Source organism: Bos indicus x Bos taurus, unplaced genomic scaffold, assembly GCF_003369695.1.
Source record: "Bos indicus x Bos taurus breed Angus x Brahman F1 hybrid unplaced genomic scaffold, Bos_hybrid_MaternalHap_v2.0 tig00003574_arrow_arrow_obj, whole genome shotgun sequence".
Classification (NCBI taxonomy): Eukaryota; Metazoa; Chordata; class Mammalia; order Artiodactyla; family Bovidae; genus Bos; species Bos indicus x Bos taurus.
The window spans coordinates 13,504-40,450 of NW_020867708.1; the positions used below are offsets into that span (position 1 = coordinate 13,504).

Below are 26,947 nucleotides of genomic sequence, written 5' to 3' on the forward strand. Positions count from 1 at the left end.
GAGGAGTTACAGGAGCAGACCTGCCCAGTGGTGCCGCTGCTTGCTGCCTGCTGCCAGGCCTTGTGAGAAGGCCCCAAGGAGATCTAGGAAAAGCAAAGGGGAGTCCAACTCAGCAGAGCAGCCCCGAAGCACAGGGAGTTAAAGAAACAGGAAGCACGAGTCAGGTCAAGGAAGGACCCCTTTGTGAAGGCTGCGCTGATAACGGGTGTGGCTGAAGCATCACTCTCCAAGCACATGGGGCTCTGAGTCTGCAGGCACTTCCAGTTTGCCTCACCATGAGAGGCGCCTGCTTGTCAGAAGGCAGATCTTTTCTACCATCAATATACTGTCTTTTCCCCGCTGTCAGCCCTATAATCTGGCACTATATGTGCCTTGCTCCATTGGCTGCTAACACTTCTGTAAAAAGAGATCTAACTGTCAAGAGTTCAGAATTCCACGGGTCTGTGGAGTCCCGCCACCAATTCACTCCCCAGAGCTGTGTCTGAATCAAGTAAAAATGTTCATTATAGGCTTAGGATTGAAGATACTAAAGTGAGAACATGAATAAATTTAGAACTTTTGGAAAGTCTGATTTTAAAAGTATTTGTTTATCTTTAAAGTCCAATAATAAACATTTACTCTTGCTTGTCTTGTCTGAGGAATAAACATGGAAAGATACTTACTGAAAAAAAGCTACAAAATCTGAGGCTTTGAAGAAGGGAATTAAAAGAGAATGGGTCTCATGAAGAGTAACTCCTTTCAGACGGAGAAGCTGAGAGGAGAAAGAAATTGATTTAAGACAAGATCTTAATATTAGAGCTGAGGCCTTCTGCCATTTCATCAAATTTGCTTTTCTGCATGCAGGGTCACCTTATACAGACTCGTACAGACACACAATACAGCTACCATCTCCACTGATACCCAGAGAGGTGCCCTGGCCACCGCTTCAGACCACCTTGTGGGCACTCAGGATGCTCAGGACTCTGTCCTGTGTGTCCCTGGGAAGTGATTCCCAGGAGGTCCATCCACTGAGCCGAGTTTGTCTGTTTTCAAGCAGCCCTTTAAATCCCTGAGGCCAGCGACCCTCTCTCACAGCATAAAATGTACCCCCGTGTGTCACTGCTCCTCATCAACATGGCTGCTGCTTTTATAATCAGTCTTCAGATATGGTCACCTGATTCTGTTATTTTTTTATTATGCTGAAGTCAATCAAGTGTTTTATATCTTACTAGCATATTAATATGTCAGATTCAGAGAAATAATTCAAGGATGAAGTCAACTGATTATCCTCCTATCCATATGAAGTATATAAATATAATCTCTGGGAGATGGTGAAGGACAGGGAAGCCTGGTGTGCTGCAGTCCATGGGGTCGGAAAGAGTTGGACATGACTGAGTGACTGAACAATGATAAAGTATTATCTCAATTGATAATGAATGTACAGTGCATAGGGAAAAGTGGGAGAAAAGTATTTTAAAACTTGGATCAAGCTTAGCTAATAAAATTAGCAGTTGCAAATGTTGTTTGAGGGAAGAACATAACGAATTATGAATTAGGACATTTTCCTCTTATGTGAAAGGAAAACAGCAAAAGTCACAGAACATCCTCATGAGTAGATATATTTATTTATTTAGAAACTGGTTATTTTCTGTCAATCAATTTCCATTTTAAGAGTTTGTGGGGTTTCCATAATGGCTCATGGTAAAGAATCCTGCCAATGCAGGAGACATGAGTTCAATCCCTGGTCCAGGAAGATCCCATGTGCCTTCAGAGGAACTAAGCCTGTGAACCACAACCATCAAGCCTGTGCTCCACAGCCTGGGGGCCACAGCTCCTGAGCCCACGTTCTGCCACCACTGAAGCCTGGGGGCCCTGGGGCCCACGCTCCATAACAAGAGAAGCCGCTGCAACAAGAAGGTCAGGCACCACAACCAGAGTGCTCCCCGCTCACCGCAACCAGAGCAAACCTGTGCAGCAGCAAGGACCCAGCACAGCCCCCACCGAAGAAAAGAGCCTGTGAAAGAACAGCTGAAGCCCACGCAGTGCTGTGCCTACCCATCCAGTGGCCTGAGCAGTGGGCGCTGCAGGCCAGCCTTCAGGGGGATCTGCGGAGTAGGCAGCGAGCTCGCTGCCCGCCTGTGGACTAGGCCAGCACCTCAGATCCAGTAGCGTTGCACTCAGCTGCTGAAGTGACCCATTCACGGTGAAGTCCTCCTTGGTCAGAGCTTGCTCAGCTGGCACCTGCTCTTCCCTTTTAATCTCTTCAGAATCTGCAGATGTAGAGATCAGGCACGACCTCCCAAGAGTGTTCACAGGAAACAGTGCCGCGCACGGGCAGAACTTCCCCGGTGAGCATCTGCCAAGTCAGACCCACCGACAGCTCCCTGGTTGCCGGGAATGGGTCGTCTCCAGAGTGCAGAGGAGAGTCCGTGTCACACAGACCGATGGTAAGAAGTTCACATACATGCCTCTGGGAGAGGCCAGCGGTCAGCCCTGGCCTCGTAACCACCAGGAGTCTTGGCTCCTGGAAGCTGCCTGGGTCTGGTTAGTGGAGGCTCCAGGAGCGAAGTGGCTGACCAGAGGAGTGGTGGCAGCAAACTGCAGCTCAGCTCGCTGGCGAGGGTTCCTGGAGGACGCAGCAGGGACAGCAGCTGGGTTTTCACTGGCAACGATGGCATGAGCTGCCTACAGAAGCTTCTCCCAAGTTCTCTTCGGATTCCTAGTGTAGACGCCGTCACTTTTCCTTCTGTAGATGTACTGCTCCGTTGGGAAGTAAAGGTCGGTGCTACCTAAGTGGGCCCCTGCTGCAAGGAACGTGATGACGTCATCCTTCATTTGCTGGACATCAAGGACCGAGGATAGTGTAAAAGATTCACTTCCCGTTATGACAAGAATCCAGACAGTGCCCTATGGACCACTGTGTGGGTAGCGTGGGAAAAGCCTGAGAAGATGTTTTAGAGAAGCCAGATAATCTTTCTGATAAAACAAACTTGACTTTCATTCAGTTTGTAGAAATAACGCTGTGAGTTTTATTCTTTAGAGGTTTAAATTCTTTTATAATGTCTTGGCATTTCTGAGAAACTTATAATACATGTACAAGATTCAAGAACCTAGAAATATAAAATACTTCATATTACATTGTTCTTCCTACCGCCTCCCTTCTTGTCAAGGCCCTGCTGTTCCACAGTCAGCCACGTGTTTTGTTTCTCAGGAATAGCTTCTGGAGGTTTATTTATTTTTTCTAAGTATTTATTTGGCTGTGCCCGCGGGACCTTTGCCATGGGAACTCTTAGCTATGGCCTGTGGGTTCTAGTTTCCTGACAAGGTATTGAACTCAGGCCCCTACAATGAGAGTGCAGAGTCTTAGCCCCTGGATCAAGAGAGAAGGCCCAGAATGTCATTTTATGGATACACAAGCAACTATGAATATCTATTTCTTCTTCACTCCACATGTGGTGCTAATGGTAAAGAACCCACCTCCCTATGCAGGAGACATAAGGGACTCAGATTCAATCCCTTGGTCTGGAAGATCCTCTGGAGCAGGAAATGGCAACCCACTCTAGTATCCCTGCCTGGAGAATCGCCATGGGCAGAGGAGCCCGGTGGGCTACAGTCCATAGTGTCAAAAGTGTGGGATGTGACTGAGTGACTGAGCACAACCACATTTAAAACCATACATGGTCACATACTGTGCACAATGTTTTATGGTATCTTGCTTATATTCAGCTGACAATATCTTGGGGAATATTCTCTCTTGGAACACTATTTTCCACAAATCAGTCCACTGAATAGATGATGTACTATAATACGCTTTACTGGTCCACATTGGAATAAACACTAATATAAAATGACATCTTGACATCACAAAAAACTATGTAATGCATAACCTTAGCCTAATTTATTCCATTGCAGGAAATTGTATCAATTTCTAATGCATATGGAATTTCTATAAATCTAATGGATTTGTAGCCTGAAGTATTTCCAACTGAAATATAGCATCTGATAGGATGTTGCTGGTAAACTAGCACGTTGCTGGATTTCCCCCCCTCCCCCACTCCACCAAGGAGCTATGCAATGATCATTTCTCTTTCCTTAAGACTCAACCTCTCCTCTCCCAGATTTCTCCCTGATCTGTTTTCAAAAACATTCTCCAACCTCTTCTGCCCTTGTGACTTCTCTATAATCTGCTCCTCTTCTTAGCACTGTCCTTCATTCTCATGCCCTCATTGCCTGGTCTGGACTCTACCTGCCATCTCAACATTGCCCATCATTGCTCCACCCACTCCCCTGGAGATGGTATCAGTACGGCCAGATGGTTGAGTATAGAAAAATGGTTCGTGGATGATATTGAATCACTGAGCCTGGATGAGAAGGAGACATCCACAGGGGAGTCTAAGGTAGCTGGGGAAGAAGGAGAATTTAGGTTTTATCTGTGGTCTTCACTCAGGGGAAGATGCTACAGGGCCCACCAGGGAAGGAGAAGTCAGAGTCAGAGGTAAATACTTGGGAGGTGGTGTCCAGAAATTCCAGCAGGAGCTCTGGAGAGAAGAGTGAGGGAGAGCACCTGCTGTGAAGCTGCTGTGAGTGTTGGGCAGGGACACACATGGGGCAGCAGAGAAAGGAGCAGGAAGGTGATAACAGGCTTCCCGAGGGAAGGAGGGTGTCATGGTGATAGTGATGTGCACAGAGTTACACATGTCACGGAGATGAGGGAGGACGGAAAAGAGCCAGTGAGAGGGAGGGCGGATGCAACTAACACATCCTGTACACTGTTTCCTGAGAGGCCAAGAGCAGAGGCCAAGAGAGAGGCTGAGCCAGAGCACAGGACACAGTGAAGGAGACATGAAAGTTGATAAATAAAAACATAGGTGTTCAAATCAAGATTGTGTTAAAACGCTCTTTTAAGGAATACAGTTGGGGTTTTAAGGAACTCCTTTTAAGGAATATAGAAATAAAATTGCAGGTGAGATATTAATTCTTAGATGGTGATTCACAAGAATGACTCCCCTGCCTAAAGAGTGACCATCAGAAGCAGTTCTGTGCAGAGGAGAGCGGGGAGACGGCACAGCACAGTGGTGGAGACACGTGGTCGATGGAGACTCTGGGCCTTCATGGGACGAGGGGGGGTCCTGTAGACCCCATACGCCGGTGTGCTGAGAACATCGAGCAGGAGTTACTTGAGCCATTGAGAGTCACTGTACTTGAAGGGGTTTTTGTTTACACATAATTTTATTTCTTTTTGGCTGCCCTGGGTCTTCTTTGCTGCCTGCAGGCTCTCTCCACTTGTAGCAAGCAGGGCCTGTGCTCTAGTTGGGTGGTTGGGCTTCCCGCTTTGGTGGCTCCTCTTGCTGTGGAGCGCTGGGCTCTAGGATGCCTGGGCTCAGTCTTTGCGGTGTACAGACTTAATTTCTCTGTGGCATGAGGGATCTTCTGGGGACCAGAGATCGAACCGGTGTCCCCTGCACTGCAAGGTAGATTCTTAACCACTGGACCACCAGGGAAGCCCCTGTACTTGAAGTTTTCATTGGAGCTACCTAAAACATGATAAAAGTGATCTCAGCAAAAGGGGGAAGGAGCAGTGAGTGCACGGCCTGCCTTCCACCAAAGAGAGCCTGCTGGGTTTGCACAGACCCCTTTCCGTTTCTGAACCACACTTGCCTCTTTCTCCACCTACAAACCACACATTTCTTAAATTCTCCAAGCAATCTTCCTGGTGGCTATCTTCCATGGAAGTAGAATTTCTAGGTGAAAGATTCTGTGCAATCTTTCTATGTGAATATCAGAAGAAGGTGAACATTTTGTTTGAGGTTATGGTTCTGGAAATTCAGAATTAAATATATTTCAGCTCACATTGGCCAAACATGCTATACCTGGCCTCAGCCTCCTGTATTTTAGTTGGCTCACTGGTGTCATTAAGGTCCTGGGATCCCTCTAGCCCCTCAACTACTTCATCCACCTCCTATGGCATGGCAAAAAAAAAAGGCTCTCTGGTACCATTAATATCCCTGTTGATTGCAGATCCTGTGATCTTGCTGGTGCCTTGACTTACTGCAGCTTCCTAAGTTCTTACCTAGGATTTGTTGGCATAAAGTTCAACCAGGAAAAGCAGAAAACAAAACCTGTTTTAATGTGTCTCTTGATATTTGGTTTTGTTTTTACATTTGCAAGAGCAAAACAGAGAAAATGAAGCAAAGGATACTTTTAAACATATATGGTTAACTGATTTAGAATTACTGATTCAAAGAGTGTCTGTAAAAATAAAATGTGACTTCCACTCCCAGCTTTAAGAGGAACAGTATCTGAACTTGCTCACCTGGCACTGGTAATTAGAAAGCTGAACAAAATACTGGGAACAACTGTTTTCAGATCCTGGACAGCAGGCCATGCAAGACTAAGTTCCTAGAGTGAAGATGGATGCACAAATCCATCTGAAAACTCCTGGCTGTCTGCCTTCAGGCAATTTCCATGTTGCAGGTACAGGGAGGGGAACCCAGATGCAGCCCAGCAAAGCCCTGATCTGAGAACACAAGTGAGCCAGGGAGGTGCAGAAGGTGATATGTGTGGGGCAGGGCATCTAAAAGAGAGAGCTACTCAGACAGAAAGAATGATTACAAGTGCCTAATGAGCCCATTGAGTCTCTGTCATCTGATCACACGCAGGTGAAATTTCCCAAGGCTGGGCAGGAACAACTTTTGAGGAAAGAATTATTACTGGAGAGCTGTGCATTGAGTGGGATCAGATGCCATGATCTTAGTTTTCTGAATGTTGAGCTCTAAGCCAACTTTTTCACTCTCCTCTTTCACTTTCATCAAGAGGCTCTTTAGTTCCTCTTTACTTTCTGCCATAAGAGTGGTGTCATCTGCATATCCAAGGTTATCGATATTTCTCCTGGCAATCTTGATCCCAGCTTGTGCTTCTTCCAGCCCAGCGTTTCTCATGATGTACTCCGCATATAAGTTAAATAAGCAGGGTGACATACTCCTTTTCCTATTTGGAACCAGTCTGTTGTTCCATGTCCAGTTCTAACTGTTGCTTCCTACAGGTTTCTCAAGCGGCAAGTCAGGTGGTCTGGTATTCCCATCTCTTTCAGAATTTTCCACAGCTTGTTGTGATCCACACAGTCAAAGGCTTTGGCATAGTCAATAAAGCAGAAATAGATATTTTTCTGGAACTCTCTTGCTTTTTTGATGATCCAGTGGACGTTGGCAATTTGATCTCTGGTTCCTCTGCCTTTTCTAAAATCACCTTGGACATCAGGAAGTTCATGGTTCACGTATTGCTGAAGCCTGGCTTGGAGAATTTTGAGCATTACTTTACTAGCGTGTGAGATGAGTGCAATTGTGCGGTCGTTTGAGCATTCTTTGGCATTGCCTTTCTTTGGGATTGGAATGAACACTGACCTTTTCCATTCCTGTGGCCACTGCTGAGTTTTCCAAATTTTCTGACATATTGACTGCAGCACTTTCACAGAATCATCTTTTAGGATTTGAAATAGCTCAACAAATAGATGGGGAAACAGTGGAAACAGTGGCTGACTTTATTTTGGGGGGCTCACAAATCACCGAAGATGGTGATTGCATCCATGAAATTGAAAGATGCTTACTCCTTGAAAGGAAAGTTATGACCAAACTAGACAGCATATTAAAAAGCAGAGACAGTACTTTGCCAACAAAAGTCCGTCTAGTCAAAGCTATGGTTTTTCCAGTAGTCATGTATGGATGTGAGAGTTGGACTATAAAGAAAACTTAGCAGAGAAGAATTGATGCTTTTGGACTGTGGTGTTGGAGAAGACTCTTGAGAGTCCCTTGGACAGCAAGGAGATCCAACCAGTCCATCCTAAAGGAGATCAGTCCTGGGTGTTCACTGGAAGGACTGATGCTGAAGCTGAAACTCCAATACTTTGGCCACCTGATGTGAAGAGCTGACTCATTGGAAAAGCCTCTGATGCTGGGAGGGATTGGGGGCAGGAAGACAAGGGGACGACAGAGGATGAGATGGTTGGATGGCATCACCGATTCAATGAACATGAGTTCACATGGGTGAACTCAGGGAGCCTGGTGCACTGCGGTTCATGGGGTTGCAAAGAGTTGGACACGACTGAGCAACTGAAATGAACTGAACTGAATGCATTGAATAATGTGCAACATTCATGTGGGGCGGAGAATCCTCACCAGCCAGAGTGAAGAAACCTCCTTGAATATATGGGGCATTCAACTGAGATGGAAAATGCATATATTAGAGCTGAAACTAAAAAAAAAAGAGAGAGAGAGAGATGAAACTAATCACAAGCCTTAAAATAAAGGGCACATAGAATTCTACTAACAAACCTTAGCAATAATCCTCAAACGTGTCTGTTATGAGGGTAATCATTTCCTACCAGGAAAAAGCAAAATTAACACTTTCAGGAATCATACAAAGAAAACAAGCCAAAAGACATTTCTATCACCCAGGAAACTTCAAGACACTTAGGGGTCCTGTGTCAGACAAGAGGTCTGAAGTATATTTCATATTACCTCATACCCACCCACAAAAATGAATATAAACCCCTTTATATACACTGCAAATATACGAGAATATTCAAGAAATTGACTACTTTCTGGAAAAATATGAATTCTCAAGACCAATATTTAAAGCAGCTGTAACAAAAGAAAAATAAGCAAGGAAGGCTATAAAATAAAATTTTTTTCAAGAATTACTTCTGAAAATCATGTGAAGGCTATGCAAGCAAAGAACAACTGACTACAAAAGCACCACATAATTTTAGAGAATCAAGAATAGACGAACAGAAGAAATCTGTATTTTGTGAACATAATTTAACCCTGATAGGAGTCGGACACAACTGAGTGACTTCACTTTCACTTTTCACTTGTGTGCACTGGAGAAGGAAATGGCAACCCTCTCCAGTGTTACTGCCTGGAGAATCCCATGGATGGAGAAGCCTGGTGGGCTGCCGTCTATGGGGTCGCACAGAGTTGAAGCAACTTAGCAGCAGCAGCAGCATGAGAACTTGACATAAGTGACATAAAACAAAACCACACACCAATTTTACCTACTATTCTTGGTCTCCTAATCCATTAAATGCTGATTAATGATATATGAATCATTGCAGAGAAATTCTCCATCTCTAAAAAAATTTAGGTTTCCTCACAATTTTTGTTCCTTTAAAGTAAGTCAAGCTGTACAGTCTAAGAAGTGCTTGCTCCAGAAGATGTGGAATATATATACAACGGAAAATTACTCAGTCATAAAATCAAATGAAATAATGCCATTTGCAGCAACATGGATGAACATGGTGATTTCACTTTAAGTGAAGTCAGACAGAAAGAGACAAGCATCGTATGACATCACATATGTGGAATATTGAAGAATGATACAGATGAACTTATTTACAAAGCAGAGGTAGAGTCACAGACAGAAAACACGCTTATGGTTACCTAAGAGGACACGGGGGTGTGGGGAGAGGTGAGTTAGGAGTTTGGGGTCAGTACGCACACACTGCTGTATGTACACCAGGTGACATAAGGAGCTGCTGTGTAGTGAGGGAGCTGTACTCAGTATCTTGTGACGACCTGTAACCGGAAAGAATCCGGAAGAATATATAGTGGCTCAGTCGTGTCCAAGTCTTTGGGACTCCAGGGTCTGTAGCCTGCCAGGCTCCTCTCAAAGGACGGGCCACAAGGAGCTGGATACAGCAGAGGGACTAACCACACAAGTCCTACTCTGCTCGTTCTCAGCCAACTTGGAGAAAGACAGGACGCCTTATCAGTGCTGCAGTAAGTTTTGCTCTAAGATGCTTTCCCTGTAGGGAACAATTTGAACATATTCTGAATTTCAGTTGTGCTTGCAAGTAATTTTGCCGGGAGAAAGAGTTGGTGAAAGAAAGCACAGCTGACCCAGAGGAAACTAACCAGGCAGGAAAACACAAAACACCGCTTAACACACAATCAAACATTAAACTGATTGAGGACATCGTGGGAACTGTCCTAGATCATTCTGCATTTGTCCACACTTAATTGAGTGTGCTCAGTTAAGACACTCTGTGTCTAGAGTGTGCTGTCATTCTTGGCTAATTTAAAATATAGTGTATTAGTAGGAAATTGCAGGCATAATAAGGCAAACAGATCAGGAGATAACTGCCCTCGAAAAGAGAGTTGATGACTTACAGTTCCCAAGAGGAGGGACAGGCCACACCATTGGGCCACACGGGAAAGGACCGGACTTGTCCGCAGATTGAGGGAAGGGAATTAGGTACAGGGACCTTTACTGTGACTCCTCAGGAGGAACAGTGAGCTGGGTGTGCAGGCTGAGGACTGGCTGGTGCACGTGATGTTAGCGGCCATCCTCGGTGTCTGCCTCTGGGTGACAAGGGAAGGGGACAGTGGCTCGGAGCGCATTTTAATTGTCACCTCCTCAGAGACACATCCCCATGTGCATCTGTGGTGACAGCTCCCCCATGTCTCCTGCCCTTACCACCTCGGTCCTTCACGGCACCAGGGCTGGCCCTGTCTGCACCCGCTGGGGCTCATCACCCATCCGTCCTCTGTCCCGGGACTCCTTTCCTCCCCACCCTCCCACCGCCCCAGCTCCTCTCTTCCTGCTGTGCCGTGTCCCGCCCTTCACTCCATGGAGCTGACTCTTCTACAAGCTGTTCTGTTTATTCCTTGTCTCGCTCCACAGTGTCAGCTTTGCGGGAGCAGCAGAATCCTTTCTTTTTAAAGTGTGGTGGTTTTCTGTCTTACTCTCCTCTTGAATGTCAAGGACTGTGAGGTGTCGTGGCTGGGTCCCTGCCCCCAGCACAGGCCTGGCACAGAGCACGTGCGCTCTCAGCATTTGGGGAAGAACCAGCAGTGGTAAGCCTTGTTGCTGCCCCCGGGGGACTGTTAAAAACAAGACAACAGCCCCAGAGGAGTTGCTTAGTTAGGAACCATGCTAGCAAAATAGACTTAAATGCAGTTTTGGCTCTTCCAGAAATGAAATCTTGAACCAGTCAGCCAGGAATCTTCTGGCTATCAGTAGTTAAGTCATCTGCCTGAGAAAGCTTTCCAGCCTTTAATGGAAAGTAACCTCACAGTAACCACTTGGATTCTTTGCCCAGTACAACTTCCTTGTTCCTGATCCCTTATGCCTATAAAAGTCTTTTATTTTGTGCAACTCCTCAGAGGTTCTAACTGCTAAATTGGATGCTGCCTGATTCATAAATCTTTAAATAAAGGCACTAAGATTTTAAAATTTTACTCAGTTGAATTTTATTTTAATAGGGCATATAGCTTATTTTGGAGATGGCAATGGCACCCCACTCCAGTGCTATTGCCTGGAGAATCCCAAGGACGGGGGAGCCTGGTGTGCTGCCTTCTATGGCGTCGCACAGAGTTGGACACGACTGAAGTGACTTCGCAACAGCATCGCTTATTTTAAGATTATATTTGGCTTTTAAGAGATTGTTATAGATTCAATCGAGCTTACTGTGAACGATGTCAGATTCAGGATCTCCGAAGATGATTTAGCTTCAGGACCAAAGACCAGGATTGATCACTCAAGAGCGTTTGTGTAGCAGAGTTTTATGACAGTGGAAAAAGGTCAGAGAAAGCTTCTGACATGGACAGCAGAAGGGGGTGGGGAGTGCCCCCCCTTGCTAGTGTTAGCAAGGGAGGTATATACTTTTTAAATTAGTTACTACAAAAAATCAAAAGAATGTCTCAGGTTTGTGAAAGTTTTACCAGACCCACTCCCACAATTAGCATTTTAGGATAACAGGATTAGATTTTAACAGAAAGATCCTACGAGACCCATTCCCATAATATATACTCTAAGATGTCAGGATTAATCAGAAGGTTTTCAGAAAGGAGAAACTGTCCTCAAGCAGGATACATTGTTCTTATATGATCCTTAGTACAGAGTTTAAGTGGCTCAGATGGTAAAGCATCTGCCTACAATGTGGGAGACCTGGGCTGGATCCCTGGGTTGGGAAGATCCCCTGGAGAAGGAAATGGCAATGCACTCCAGTACTCTTGCCTGGAAAATCCCATGGACAGAGGAGCCTGGTAGGCTACAGCCCATGGGGTTGCAAAGAGTCAGGCATGACCGAGCAACTTCACTTTCTTTCACAGAGTTTAAACTGAGTTGTGTAATCATCAGTTCTGGGCCTAAAGAAAGAAAGAAAACAAAACAAAAAAATGTTTTAAGTGACTAAGACTAAGGAATGTAGAGAAAAAAAGATGTTTGTCCTTTCCTCCTCCTTGAGAACTCCAGGCCTCTCTCTCCTTGGCTTCCCCCAGACTTCTTATCAACCTGCCTAGGAATTGACTCTCTCACTTTGAGCACCTCTTCAGCCTGTGAGCTCCATGAGAACATCAGTCCAGAAAGAGAAAAGACCTTGAGTAAATGTTATGATGACTGAATAGCTGTACAGATAAAATGACTACACAGAGTCCATGAGAAGGTTACATTCACTGAAGATTAGCTTTTTCTTCCTCCTCCCTCCCTCTTTCCAGAACAGAAGTTCAAGGGATATTATATCACCCTCACCTCATAAGGAACTCCAGTGGTCTGGGTGAGTTTTATCTTTTCTTTATTTTTACACTGGAAGACATTTCATGACTGTACTCCTCAAAACTGAGAAAATTACTACTTGAGGGGCAGGAACACTTCATGTTGTCTGAGTCAAAACAGAACACTACATGAACATAGGATATTGAGGAGGTGGCTGGGCCCCTGGGCAGCTGGAAGTAGGGAAACAAAGGCAGAGGGGTGCTGTTTCCACCTCCCTCCTCCCAACATGACACACTTGTCCCTCTTTGTACTTAATCAATCCAATCCTGATTATCTGGAGATTGACATGTCTGCTGGCAGATGGTGTGGTCTTAGTTGACAGCATTAAGGCCACCAGACCTGAGTTCTGAGCTGTTTGCCAGACCTAGGACAAGTCTTCAGCGTCTTAGATCTGCTGTTTTTAACCCTAAGCATTGATAGCGGTACTACCTATGTGAGGGTCCAGAGTAGAGGCATCGGCACTTGGGATTGGTCACTGGGAAAGGCTGCAGCCCTGTGAAGGCTGCCCCTAGAACCCCAGCCGGAACATGAGTGGTACGTGGAATATCTGGATGAAGCATTGAAGATGCCAGCAAGAGACACTCAGTTGGTGCCAGGACAGCATTGAATTAGAGCACTGGGATTTTCTCCACTCACTTCCAGAGGGTCAGGCCCTATTGCCACTGGCCACATACCCTGAGTGATAACCATCTCTTGGGAACTCCAAGTCACAGCCTGATGGCTGGGCCTCCACAGGGCTGAAGGATGTGTCAGGAGCGGTTTGTCCACAGATGCTGGGCACCCCAGGGCTCTGACAGGGGCTGGTGAGGCTGGCATGGCAGGGCCCCACAGCACAGGGTATTGGGGTGCCTGGTCGGGGCTGCCATCATCTAGGGCCATGCCACCATGAAGGCCCCTGGTAATTTCTGAGCTCAGAAGCTAAAGCAAGGTTGAGCCTGATTAGTACTCGGTTGCAAGACCACCTGGAAAGACCAGGTGCTGTGGACTTTCCCACTTGTCTCTCCTTTCATCTCTCTCTCCCTTTGCTACCACCGCCCCCCCCCCCCACCCCCACCCCCCAGCACAGTTGGGCTCTCCTTTGGCCACAGGGAGTTGCACCTATTGTTGAGTCTTGGCCTGGGTGGGTTCTGCTGGGAGTTCTGACAATGGGCAGCACAGTTGGGCTGGCATCCTCTGTGCTTGCTGGCTGCTGTGGGTTGGTGGGCAGGTTGAGTGCCTACAGGAAGGCAGTACTTTATGCCATGGAACTGTCTGCATAAAATGGTTCTCATGGTGACATTGGACCTCTGTGTATTTTCCACATTAAAAGAACTGTAGCATGTCTGTGTGTGTGTGTGTGCATGTGTTAAAGACTTAGGAAAATTCTGAAGCCAAACAAAAAATTGGATCACATGATAAAATATGAATGAGCTTCAAAAACATGACACTGTGTAAGAAACCGGACCTAAATGGCCACAGTTGTACAAAGCCATGTGCTTGAAATACACAGAATAGGCAATTCCATGAGGATGAAAGAGTGAGGAATGTGGAATTTAAAGTGACTGATTAAGGAACACTAGGTGTCTTTGTAGGGAGATAAAATATAAAATCTTCTGGATCAGATAGTGATGATGGCTACACAACTATATAAATAGGCAATCACTAAAATATAGTGCTCAAAGGAGAATTTTTTGGTATATGATATATATGTCAACTTAAAATGATTAACTTGATTTTTTTCAAAAATAACAAAACCCATGTATTATCCTCCGTGCTTTATTTGGTTCTCACTCTAAGCTCTGTAGACATAAACAAACATGCCTGTGTCTGTGTGTGCATGCTCAGTCGTGTTTGACTCGTTGTGACCCCACGGCCTGCAGATGGCCAGGCTCCTCTTTTCATGGAATTTTCCAGGCAAGAATACTGGAGCGGTGGCTGTTTCCTACTCCAGGATATTTTCCCGATCCTTCACTGTTTCTTCAGAATTTGTCTCCAGAGCAAGGAGTCAGCCAGCACCACTCGCCTAGGCTGAGACTCAGGGCACACAGAGGAGTGGGACGCGCTCTGGTGGGAAAGAGGGAAAGCATGTCCTACTCAGAGCGTGTAGTGTGGGGAAGCCGGAGGCAGGCTGGGAGGAAGAGGGCCGTCCCAGGTGACTGCTTAGATGACAGATTTGGTTTCCCCCATTTGGTACTAAATTGAAAGGAAGGAAAATAAGAAAGGTGGCAGTCACTGACCACGCACTGAATCCTGGAGCCCATTGCTGCAGGGGCTGGGGTCTGGCTTTCCAGGTCGGCTGTTGCAGGGCAGGGCCTCATGGCTGGAAGGAGAGGTTCCCCAACTTCACAGTGTATGAAGAAAGTTCTTCATTTCAATATCCTTCTCTGGTCGTCTTCAATTGGATACTCTGTGGATAAACTTGAAACTGTTTCTTAAATTAACTGCAAACAAAGGTAATAAAAACATTATTGTTGAGTTACAATGATAATGGTGATTTTCACTATAATTAATAGAATCAGGCCATCTGGTCGACCTCGCCACAGTAGCCACCAATCTGTCGGCTTTGTGAACCTCTCACAGATGTATCTGCGTCTCATACTCGGGAAACACAGGGCCTCCACACAGACACCATCCTTTCCACTTCTGAGCCCGAGGAGAATAGAAGGGACGCCGGGCGCCCCTCGTATAGATGCAGCCCTACCCGCAGGAAACCCATCTGCGGAGTCCTGAGCAAGTCACCGGGAACCGAGGCCGCCTGGGAGCAGCCTCAGCGCCGCGAAGGCAGCGGGACGACCGTTCCCCCAAGGTGGCAAGGAAGCGCTTCCGGGCGCCCTTTGGGGACGAGGACGGGCGGCCCGTGGTCCCTTGCGGTGCCTCCTGTTCTGGACACCAGGGCCGGCCCTCTCCGGGGAGAGGACACACGTTTGTGAATCGGGACTATCGGGGTCCATGGGGGAGGCTGGGAAGACTGGACATGTCTGCGTGCATCCGTGTGGTCCGCACCTCCGGGCGAGTGGGAAACATCGAGAGGCTGTAACTCCGCGGACGCCGGCGCCATGCCCTTTCCTGCTCGCGCTCAGCTGCCCCGGCGGTGCCCGCGGGCAGAAGGGGCCCCGCGGCGCGCTGGTCCACCGGGCCGGGCAGCGACACCGACCGACACCGACCGACGCCGCCCGCCCTGTCCGCCGACCTGCAGCCCGAATCTCCGGCGACAGCAGGCTCTTCCCGGGTCTCATGACACCGGGAACGTTGCCGCTGTCACCCCGGCCTCTGGAGCTCTGCCCCGGGCTTGGTGGCCGAACCGTAGCCCTTCGCGGGAGTCGCCAACGTTCCCCAGGAAGGGACCGGCTCACGGCGGCCGCTGGGTGGCTCCCGACGGGCGGCGCACACGGCCCCGGGCGGACCCCTACCCTTGGGAGGCCAGAGCGCAGCGGGGGGCGTTCTTACGCCCGGGACAAGCCGGGCTGGGAGCCGGCTCCCGGCCCGGCGGCCCGGCAGGGCGCGGAGACCCAGACAACAGACAGGAGGACGGGAGCTGGGAAGACCTCCCCGGGCAGCTGCGGGAGAAGGCGCGCTCCTCAGCGATTCCCTAGGCTGGGACCCAGGCGGCCCCAGAGGGCAGGTCCCTGCTCCCGGGCGGACTTAGGAATTTAGTGAAACTTAGACTGTGGGGACTGTAAAACTGAAACCATGAAATGATTGGGTAAAAACATGTATGAATGATTTTTATTCTGTGGAATAAAAAGAATGGAATCATGATACAACATTAAAAAAAAAAAAAAAGTCCAGAAGCTATCAAAGAAATGAAGATAAACAGCCATAAATCCACCTTTTCATATTCCACACGGAAGGTCCAATGATAACAACTCAGCGTGGGAGGAATATTTGTGCAAATACTTGTGTACTAAGATTGTTGATATTAGTATCACTCAGTATAAAAACAGAACATTCAGGAAACAGCCATTAAGAGGGATCTAGGAAGGAAATTTGTGTCGGTACTGACTTGGAAAGATCTGTATGATGAATTGTTGGATAAAAATAGCCAAGTTATAGGATTTCCACTGGTGTTAAAGAAAAAATATATACATTTGTACATTTATCTTTAAATGAACTGAGATGGAAAGGCAAATGAATTAGAACAGCTAAAGCAGCTTTATAAAAAGAATACAATCTTTCCCATAGGTTGGCACCTGGTGCCAGAAAGAAGTGTCTTCAGAAATCAAAAGGAGCCACACCGCCTGCTTTTCTGCCTCCTCCTCCTGTGGCCTCCAGGCAGGCAGCTGGCATCCTAGCCCCTTAAAGTCACTGCTCCACTCAGACAGAAGCAGATCCAAGGAGGGGTTGGTATGACCTTGGCTCTGCAGACTTGGGCTCCTCAGCCTCTTGCCTCATCCTGGGAGCCCCCAGCCAGTCAGTGATCACCCCAGTCTTCCCCACCAGAGGCTACTGGCCCCACTCTGCAGGGGGCAGTCCTTGTCTCTATGAGCTCTGAGCTGTTTTCCCAAAGGAAGGATTTTCCCTTTGCACCGCAGGTATGAAGCAAGGGGATAACTGACTTTTTGCACCTGAACCCATCGCACACTTTGTCCTCACATCTGGCCCCAATTATGCCCATGAGGGTAGAAGAAGGCCTTCCCTTTACATAGGAGGTGTGAATCAATTGGAAGCCTGAGCTTTCACATCTGGACCTTTCATACACGTTTTGTATGCATTGAGCTCCTGAAGACACAAGACAGAGACAGGGTTAGGCCTCTTAGTGTGGTGTGGCCATTGCTCTCATAAAATATCCAGGGTCTCTAAGCAACACCAGGGTGGCAAGAATAGGGAAGCATGAAATCATTCAAGCCACACACACACACGCACAAAGGAGGGGCTAAAGCAACCACCTGATCCTAAGGGAAAATGCAACTCTGGAATCAAACATGTCAATGTGTTATGCAGATGTAATATCATGTAAATGACTTGATTCTTTAAAAAATTTTAATTATGAATAAATATTTGATGTCCTTGTGTTTATTCTGAGATTATTGAGACTAATATGGCCAGATATACATTACTTAAAAAAGATTTATTTCATTGGGAAAAATTTACTAAAATTTTACATTTCTTCAAGAAAAATTCAGGCAGAGAGTATTGAAAATACTATGTTTCTGTGAGGACCTGTGAGTGAGGCCACTACTTTTGTTAGGTCTGAGAGGGCAACGACCAATGTTGTAAGATGGACGATGGCAAGGTGAACGCCTGTAACGAGACCGATGCCCTGAGCCAGAGCGCCTACGTCCTGTTCTATGCCCGGGAGGGTGGGTGGGATGGAGGTGCTGGGGGAAGGTCAGCGACCCTCCTGCGGGCTGACCCCACAGACCCCGTGCAGTCTGCAGGAGACGCCAGCGGCAGAGCTCCTGGGTCGGAGGAGTCCCCGGGGGACACAGAGGTCGAAGGGATGAGCTTAGAGCAGTGGAGACGCCTGCAAGAACACAGCCGACCGAAGCCCGCCTTAGAGCTGCGGAAGGTCCAGTCTGCCCTGCCTGCCGGCGCAGTCGTGATTCACCAGTCCAAACATGGAGGAGGGAGAAACCGCACGCCGCCCCAACAGGAGAACGAGCGGTTCGACCATCCAAGCACGGACACCCCGCCTCCGGGGCCGAAGAGAGAGAGTATAAAAGCAACAAAAAAAAAAATAACAAATTAACGCAAAATTTTAAAAAGAAGTTTAAAAATAAATGAAAAAAAAAAAAAACCTCAAAAACCCCAAAACACCCAGCAGGGGAAAAAAAAAAAAAAAAGTAAATGATAAAGGAAGAAGGAAAAGGAAGAACAAAGGGCAGCGGAGAGAGAAAAGGAGCTGCAGAAATGAATCCAAAGTTGCAGGAAGCCTATGCCTTTCTAAATGAGCTCGCTTTGGGTCTTGAGCAACGGCCCTGAAGGGAGAAAAGCATATGTGGCACTCTGCTGGCATCTTTTGGTGCTAGGACCCTGAACGCTAGACGAGTGTCCAGTGAGAACGCATAGAAATTGGGGAGGACCTCGCTGGAGCGCAAAGTTGAGGCAAGGGTTTATTGTTGTCCGGGGAGGGGTTGTCCTCAGGCAGGGGTCTGGGGTCGGGAGACCCCTAAAGGGGAGAGGTTCGGTGGGCAGACATATGTTTCCACACGTGTGTTAGGATGTGAATGGTGAGCCCACGGAAGTCCTGTGCAGCCGGCATTTGTGTGCTGAACTTGGAAGCCCTGCAGTGAATCTCTAGCGGGCAAGGCTGGAAAGCCCAATGCCCCCGAATCACTTGCATCCTGAGCCCTTTGGTCCAGGGGGTCAGGTCGGAAGTGCGTGTGGGGCCTCGTCAAGGGGAATTCCCCGAGAAAAGTGAGGGTGGTTGGATGGCGGGAGTGGGAGTGGGCACGCCCTCGGCCGCCTCAGCCAATGAGGAGCCTGCACGTGCGGGGGTGGGGCTGTGGGGAAGCCCCCAAAGGCCCGAGGGGGCGGGGCCCAGGCCCTTTTCTGGAGCCGGACCGTCTGAGGGAAGGAGGCGTCGGCGTGCAGCTGCAGGTAGGAGATGGAAACCCTCGTGGGCCTTGTGTGCAGAGCCCCGGGGGCTGCTTCTGAGCACGGGGGAGGTGTGTGTCCGTCTCCCTTCGACGTCTTCCCCGGAGGGCAAGGTTGTGGGCCCAGCGCCGCTGGTGCGGATGCCCTTCGGGGACCCTCTGTCCCTGAGGGGCCGTCGCCGGCGCTTGGGCGTCCCCAGCGGGGTGACTTGGCTCCCGGGTCAGCAGGGCTGACGCCTGGCCAGAAAGGCGCCCTGAGTTGGAAGGGGCCGTGGGGGGTGGGGGCTGGGCTTCAGAACCTGGGGAACACCTGCTACGTGAATGCGGCGCTGCAGTGTCTGAGCCACACGCCGCCCCTGGCCAGCTGGATGGTGTCCCAGCAGCACGCCACCCTCTGTCCGGCCCGCAGCGCCTGCACGCTCTGTGCCATGCGAGCTCACGTGACCCGAGCCCTCCTTCACGCGGGAGAGGTGATCCGGCCCCGCAAGGACCTGCTGGCGGGCTTCCACAGACACCAGCAGGAAGATGCCCACGAGTTTCTGATGTTCACTCTGAATGCCATGCAGCAAGGGTGCTTGAGTGCATCCCAGCCGTCGGGCCATGCCTCCGAGGACACCACCGTCATCCGTCAGATCTTCGGCGGGACCTGGAGGTCTCAGATCCAGTGTCTCCGCTGCCTCGGTGTCTCGGACACGTTCGACCCTTATCTGGACATCAGCCTGGATATCACGGCGGCTCAGAGTGTGGAGCAAGCTCTGAGAGAGCTGGTGAAGCCCGAGAAGCTGGACGCGGACAATGCCTATGACTGTGGCGTCTGTCTCCGGAAGGTGCCTGCCACCAAGAGGTTGACTTTGCACAGCACCTCCCAGGTCCTGGTGCTGGTGCTGAAGCGGTTCACACCGGTGAGCGGGGCCAAAAGGGCTCAGGAGGTGCGCTATCCCCAGTGCTTGGACCTGCAGCCCTACACGTCCGAGCGGAAGGCAGGGCCACTGGGCTACGTGCTCTATGCCGTGCTGGTGCACTCCGGGTGGAGCTGCGAGCGAGGACACTACTTCTGTTACGTCCGAGCGGGCAACGGCCAATGGTATAAGATGGACGATGCCAAGGTGACCGCCTGTGACGAGACCGCTGCCCTGAGCCAGAGCGCCTACGTCCTGTTCTACGCCCGGGAGGGTGCGTGGGAAGGGGGCGCTGGGGGAGGGGCAGCGGCCCCCGTCGGGGCTGACCCCACAGACCCCGGGCAGCCTGCAGGAGACGCCAGCGGCAGAGCTCCTGGGTCGGAGGAGTCCCCGGGGGACACAGAGGTCGAAGGGATGAGCTTAGAGCAGTGGAGACGCCTGCAAGAACACAGCCGACCGAAGCCGGCCTTGGAGCTGCGGAAGGTCCAGTCTGCCCTGCCTGCCGGCGCAGTCGTGATTCACCAGTCCAAACACGGAGGAGGGAGAAACCGCACGCCGCCCCAACAGGAGAACGAGCGGTTCGACCATCCAAGCACGGACACCCCGCCTCCGGGGCCGAAGAGAGAGAGTATAAAAGCAACAAAAAAAAAATAACAAATTAACGCAAAATTTTAAAAAGAAGTTTAAAAATAAATGAAAAAAAAAAAAACCTCAAAAAACCCCAAAACACCCAGCAGGGGAAAAAAAAAAAAAAAAAGTAAATGATAAAGGAAGAAGGAAAAGGAAGAACAAAGGGCAGCGGAGAGAGAAAAGGAGCTGCAGAAATGAATCCAAAGTTGCAGGAAGCCTATGCCTTTCTAAATGAGCTCGCTTTGGGTCTTGAGCAACGGCCCTGAAGGGAGAAAAGCATATGTGGCACTCTGCTGGCATCTTTTGGTGCTAGGACCCTGAACGCTAGACGAGTGTCCAGTGAGAACGCATAGAAATTGGGGAGGACCTCGCTGGAGCGCAAAGTTGAGGCAAGGGTTTATTGTTGTCCGGGGAGGGGTTGTCCTCAGGCAGGGGTCTGGGGTCGGGAGACCCCTAAAGGGGAGAGGTTCGGTGGGCAGACATATGTTTCCACACGTGTGTTAGGATGTGAATGGTGAGCCCACGGAAGTCCTGTGCAGCCGGCATTTGTGTGCTGAACTTGGAAGCCCTGCAGTGAATCTCTAGCGGGCAAGGCTGGAAAGCCCAATGCCCCCGAATCACTTGCATCCTGAGCCCTGTCCCAGCACGGACACCCCGCCTCCGGGGCCGAAGAACGTCGGCAACGGCCCTTGTGCCAGCGGGAGGGCCAGAGCCACCAAGGGGAAGAACAAGAAGCCGCGGCCGTCTCTGGGGCTGTGGCGGTAGGTCGGCTCCGACGCACATGCGTGCAGACGCCCAGGCACACGCTGTGTGCGGCACGCCCTGTGTGACGCACCGAGAGTTCCGACGCGGAGCGAGTTCCTCTCGGCCGTGCGCGTGATGCAGCCTCCTGGGAAAGAGCGGGGCCTGGAGTGTGCCCGGGGTCTCGGCGTTCACTTGGGACGGGCTCGTGCCTGAGCGGCTGAGCTCTCGAGGGCTGGCTCTGCTGGGAAGTCGCTGGAGAGGATGGGGTGATGGGGTGCATGAGCGGGCCTGGGCACGGTCCGAGGGCCTCCCACTCCTGCGAGGGTGGGAGAGTCCTCTCGGGATGGGACTTTGGGTGTGGGTTTGCCTTTCGTTCCCCGTCTCTTTCGTTCCCTGGCCGCACCGCTGGCCTCGGGTGAGTGACGCGGCCTGGAGACGCCTCACAGAGCGCTCACAGCCAGCCGAGCAAGGAGAAGATCTCGGGAGCCCTTCGGGGGGCAGGGGAGAGCGGGTGCAGGTCCATGAACCGTCTCCTTCCGGCCGGTCAGGCTCTCGAAAATGCCCCAGACGTCGAGAGGCGTCCGGGGAGAGGACGGGCAAGCAGCCTTTATGGGTGTCTGTCCTCGGGAGGCCTCGTGCTACTTGGCGGAGGGTCCGGCAGGAATGAGGCGGGGATGCGCGCGTCCCCGGCACGACGCTCGTCCGCAAAGATCCCTGGGGCTCCATGTCCGGTGCAAGGAGTACGCTGGAGAAGCTCCAAGTGCCAGACAGGAGAAGCGATCCACAAGGCCATGAGCACCGCCACCAGCACCACCAGCACCAACACGAAGGCCAAGGGGAGAAAGGCAACCCAACCAGTCCCAAAGACACTTCTCCACCAGCATCGCACCGGTGCCTGAGTGGAGATATGTCGCGCCACGTTCATTTCTGAAAGCAAAGGTCCTCCCCGCACTGAGGAAAGACCCGAGCCTACCCTAGATTGTGATAGCAAGACAACTGGACTTCCGACTCTGCCCGTCCTGTCTGGCAGTCTCATCCAGCTGGGCCCCGGGCAAACGCCTCTGGACGCGAGGAGATGCGGCCGGCCTCCAAAGTGCCTGGGGCGGTGGGGAAGCTGTCCTCCCCTAGCTGCTTTCGCGACTGCCTCATGGGCCCGCGACCCGCTGGAGGGGCACCTGAGGCCCCTTAGCGACCACCTCTCGCGTTTTTCTTTCTTTGGCTTGGCTGATGGCTTCAAACCCCAAACCCTCCATCAAACGGCAGACCGGGAATTTGCGATGGAACATCTCCGACCTCGAGGGCCAACTCTGGCTCCTGACTGCGCTAGTCGGCGTGGCAAGGAACAGAGAACGTTCCGATGGCTTGTTTCCCCCGCATGGCTGCCTACGCCGCACCATGCCCTCCGCACGTAGAGAGGACAAAGAATGATGAGCAGTATCTTCCCCCGAGAACACGAACAAGCGTGCCCTGCACGAGGAAGCGGAGCCACCCACAGTCCGCCCTCATCATCACCACGCATCTTCCTCCGCCCCATCGTCTCAAATGGACTTACTGCTTGCCCCATCCACACCCTCTGAAGAAGGAGGAGGAGGAGGAGGAGGAGGAGGGGGAGGGGGATGACGAGGAGGAGGAGGAGGAGAAAAAGGAGAAGAATGTCGACTGGGGCGGCGTGACAGAGGAAATGGGAATTTCGGCTTATGCTGTAGGATGTCCGTGCAAAAGAGAGAAAAATCCTGGCTGATCTCGCTTCTCCGTGCCATGGGAAGGAGGCAAGTGGACAGCAAGTTTGTGAGCACTTGGATCATAAAGCACGAAGCGGTAGGGTTCTTGAATGGGGTGGGTGACTCGGAGATTTGAGGGGTGAAATAGCCTAAGGAAGAGAGCGGCGTCAGGGCCGTTTTTTCCTAGTAAAGATCAACGGAATCAACCCATCAACTATGATAAACCCGTGGACGGTCAAAGCCCCATAGTCCTGGAAGGGAAGCATAATGTCCAGGACAGGAGAGCAAACAAACACACATGTTACACACCGAGAAGGAAAGCAACAGTCACCCTCCTCCAGGAGGGAAATTCGTTCATTTCAGTTCAGTAGGTAACTCGTATTGCTCTCTTTGCAACCCCATGTACTGAACTTGCCAGGCTTCCATATCCAATAGGTAGTCTCAGAATTTAGTGTGTCTAATATCCTTTGTGTTGGTGGTACCATCCTGCCATCTCATCCTGTGTTGTCTCCTTCTTTTCCTGTCTTCAATTTTTCTCAACATCAGGGTCTTTTCAAATGATTCAGTTCTATTCATCAGATGTCCAACTTATTTGAGTTTCACCTTCAGTATCAGTGCTTCCAGTGAACATCCAGGACTCATCTGCTTTCTGAAGGACTGGCTTGATCTCTTTGCAGCCAAGGTGCTCTCAATAGTCTTCTCCAACACCACAGTTCACAAGCATCAGATCTTCTGCGCTCAGCTTTCTTTATAGTCCATTTCTCTCTTTCATACATGCCTATTGGGAAACCATAGCCTTAGCTAAAAGTACCTTTGTTGGCAAAGTATTGTCTTTGCTTTTTCATATGCTGAGTTGATTAGTCATACCTCTTTTTCCAAGGAGCAAGCATCTTGTAATTTCATGGCTACAGTCACCATCTGCAATGATTTTGAAGCCCCAAAATAATATAAGCTGAGTTCTCCACCACAGCAGCAAAGAGACTTTGAGGCAGAAACGCCCACATAAGCCATTTCTAGCTCACAGACTGTGAAGAGTTTAATAGGCAAAGTTTATTAGTGCAGTCTTGGAGTAATGCTGCCAGAGAGGAACAGAAAGCACCATCTACCAGGAACCAGGAACTGACTTCACCACCCACCACCATCTCCTACCAGCCTCCCTCCAGAGGCAACGCTCACATTCCTAGCCTCACCTGGGCAGCTCACTTCTGCCTTCATGTTTCTGTGTAAGGGCTGCCTGCTCTCAGACGTGCTTCTCCTAGAATTGTGCAGGCCCAGCTCCTTCCTTCATCCTGGTCACCGCAGCAAGGCCTTTTAGACCCTCTTGACCAGTGACTCCAAGCCCTCCCTCACAACGCCCTTTTTTATTTTCAGTAGAGCACTTGTTCTTTTCCTTCCCCTGTCTGGCTTCCATACTTTTCTCTTTCTTCACTCCAAACCGAGAGCTCCTTGAAAGGACGGGCCGCTGGTCATTTTCAGCACTGTTCTCTGTACCACTGACTCACGTGGCATAGAGTGAGTACTCACAGCCTGGGGGCAGAGTAAATAAACGTGAAGATCCTGGGGCTCCCCTTCCTCTTCTGTCCAGGTCGGTCTCTTGAGATGATCACTCTTACTAGGAAGCGCGTGCTGTTTCTGAGGCGGGAGCATGGGCAGAATGACCTCCACCATCCTTTTTCTCTCTCCAGTTGCTCCTGCAAAGCTCAGCCAGCAACCCCGACTGGGTGCCTCCTGGTGGCCCGCGCTAGCATTGCAGGACTAACTCGAACCTTCATTCAGGTCTTCAAGGCGGAGGCTCTCCAGAGTTCCCGAGGTGAAAGTGTACTTCAGGCAGGCTGTGGAAAGACCCAGGAATCTCCTCATTTTTCATTTCCTCTCCTCTCTTTGGGGTTTAGTTCGTTCATGTTGCATCCTCGGCTCAGACAGGGCAATAATTTCCCCCTACTTTCAAATTAGAACCTCTGGAATCCGGTTAGGGCTGGTCTTCTTTCTGGAACCCTGACTCTGGGTCCACAACTGAGCCCTCTCCTGCTGACCACAAGCCCTTGTTCCTTCAGCTCCTCTCTCCTCTGAGGGACCTCTGTGAGTGGAAAGCATTTTTCCAAGCTCTCAGACACAGGGGTCAATGGTGGAGAACCAAGGTCGACAGATTTCCCAAGCATACTGAGTGAACGCTTGGGGGGCCCAACAGCAAGCACACAATGTCTAGGAAAGGAAAGCAAGTCCTTCTGCCCTGTAGCACCGTCTATACTGGGGAATGGGGTGTGTGCTCAGCCTGGTTTTAACAGCCCAGAAAAGTGGACTGTGAGACTGAGACCGCGTTCACTGGAGAACACTGAGGAGAGGGCCCACACCCAGGCAGGACTCAGGGAACGTGGAGAATTCCCCTCACGCTTTGGACTTCTGAACGCAGTGCCCGTTGCCAGGAGCGGGGTGTGGAGGCCCCTGCTCCATGGCGGAGCTGCCTCCAGCCCTTCCTGCTCTCCCAGCCCTGACACAGTGTGTTCTCTCCCTTTACCATCTCACATCGTCCCCACTGTGGACCCTATTTCTGTTTGTGCCTGCTTGTGTGAGCATGAAAATGCAGAGAGAATAATGGCCCAAGTGGGGCCAGGTTGGTAGAGTTCACCAGGAACTTAGGGTCTCACTTCCAAACCAAGCATGATGGATAGGACTGCGAACTGGCTTAGGGAGCTGGGGTCCTCACTTTCCTACTGGCTTCTGCTCACATACTGTGTTCCAGACAAGTCTGCCTCTTTCTAGGCTTTAGTTTTCAAATTGTACCAAGAGGGCTTGGATAAAAAGCTGCATAAGCGCATGCACAGGCAAACGTGTTCTCTGACTCCAGCGACAATAGATGGGTTGTTGGCATGGGTGGTCTCAGGAGGCCTGTGCTCCTGATGTGGGCAGAGGCAGGCGAGCTTGTAGCGGGAGTGGCCAGGACACCTGTCCTGTCCCAGCACCAGCCAGAGGGCATGTGCAGGCCCAGGGACAGTGAGCGCACCCGTGCCCGCCTCCCTGCACAGTCACCGACACTGGACCAAGGGCTCCGCTCCGAAGGGGAGTTGTTTCTGGTGCCCCACCTGCAGCCTCTGAAAGGCCCGCATTTTCTGGAGCCCTAAGGACAGATGGTTCACATGGAAGTGGTTCCCAGCAAGTAAAAATGGAATGTGGAAGGGATATTTGCCGTGTGTACGCTCAGGCTATGAAAACATGGCCCGTGATGTGCCATACATTTCCCCTTTACAACGAAGTGAAATAAGCCCAAGGAACATGCCTGCATTTGAAAGCACATGTTGAGGATGGAAAATCCATAAATTAAAGGTTGCTGAGTCCCAGAATCTCTGACTGGAGGAAAATCAACAAGAAGAATCGCTTGCTATTGGAAACTCATTTTATTTTATTTGTATTGGGCTGTTAATGAAGAGAGCTTGCCAGGTGGCGCTAATGGTAACAACTGAGAGTGTTAGCAGCCTGGGTAGGGAGGCCAGAGGTCCCAAAGCAGCAGGAAGAAACGAACTGCAAGTGGCAGACTCCTTTCCCTTCTCTGTTGAGGACACCTGGTTCCCTCTGAACTTGACTTTTCTCAAACCTTGAGCTAACCAATGCGGTTTTCTTATGGAAACGTTTTTCGTAAGCTATGCTAATGAAACTATGTACTGGCTTTGGGATCTCACTTTCTTCAAATCGGTTCTGCTTGAGACTAACTTTTGTCTCAAACCTTGGGCTGTTAATGGCTCAACAGATCAGTATTCATGTCAATTGTTTTCCTGGCTGGGGACGACACACCTTGTGCCATTCTATCTCGAAGACGTTCATTGTGGGAGGGGGGCCTGGTGACACGCCCTCAGCCTTGAGGCATCTCCTGACCCAAGACGAAGTCTGCCCAAACCCATGTCCATTGAGTCGGTGA

The 26,947-nt window shown here is 50.0% G+C and overlaps 1 protein-coding gene and 1 pseudogene across 1 annotated transcript; one reads left to right on the forward strand and one right to left on the reverse strand.

Annotated features, from left to right (window-relative positions):
• Positions 1 to 1,748: 1,748 nt before the first annotated feature.
• LOC113889134 lies at positions 1,749 to 14,825 on the reverse strand (annotated as a pseudogene).
• Positions 14,826 to 18,314: 3,489 nt separating this feature from the next.
• LOC113889135 (ubiquitin carboxyl-terminal hydrolase 17-like protein 6) lies at positions 18,315 to 20,596 on the forward strand. Its single transcript, XM_027535957.1, has one exon. The coding sequence runs from the start codon at positions 19,055 to 19,057 to the stop codon at positions 20,594 to 20,596; it is 1,542 nt and encodes a 513-aa protein (XP_027391758.1). The 5' UTR covers positions 18,315 to 19,054.
• The last annotated feature ends 6,351 nt before the right edge of the window (positions 20,597 to 26,947 follow it).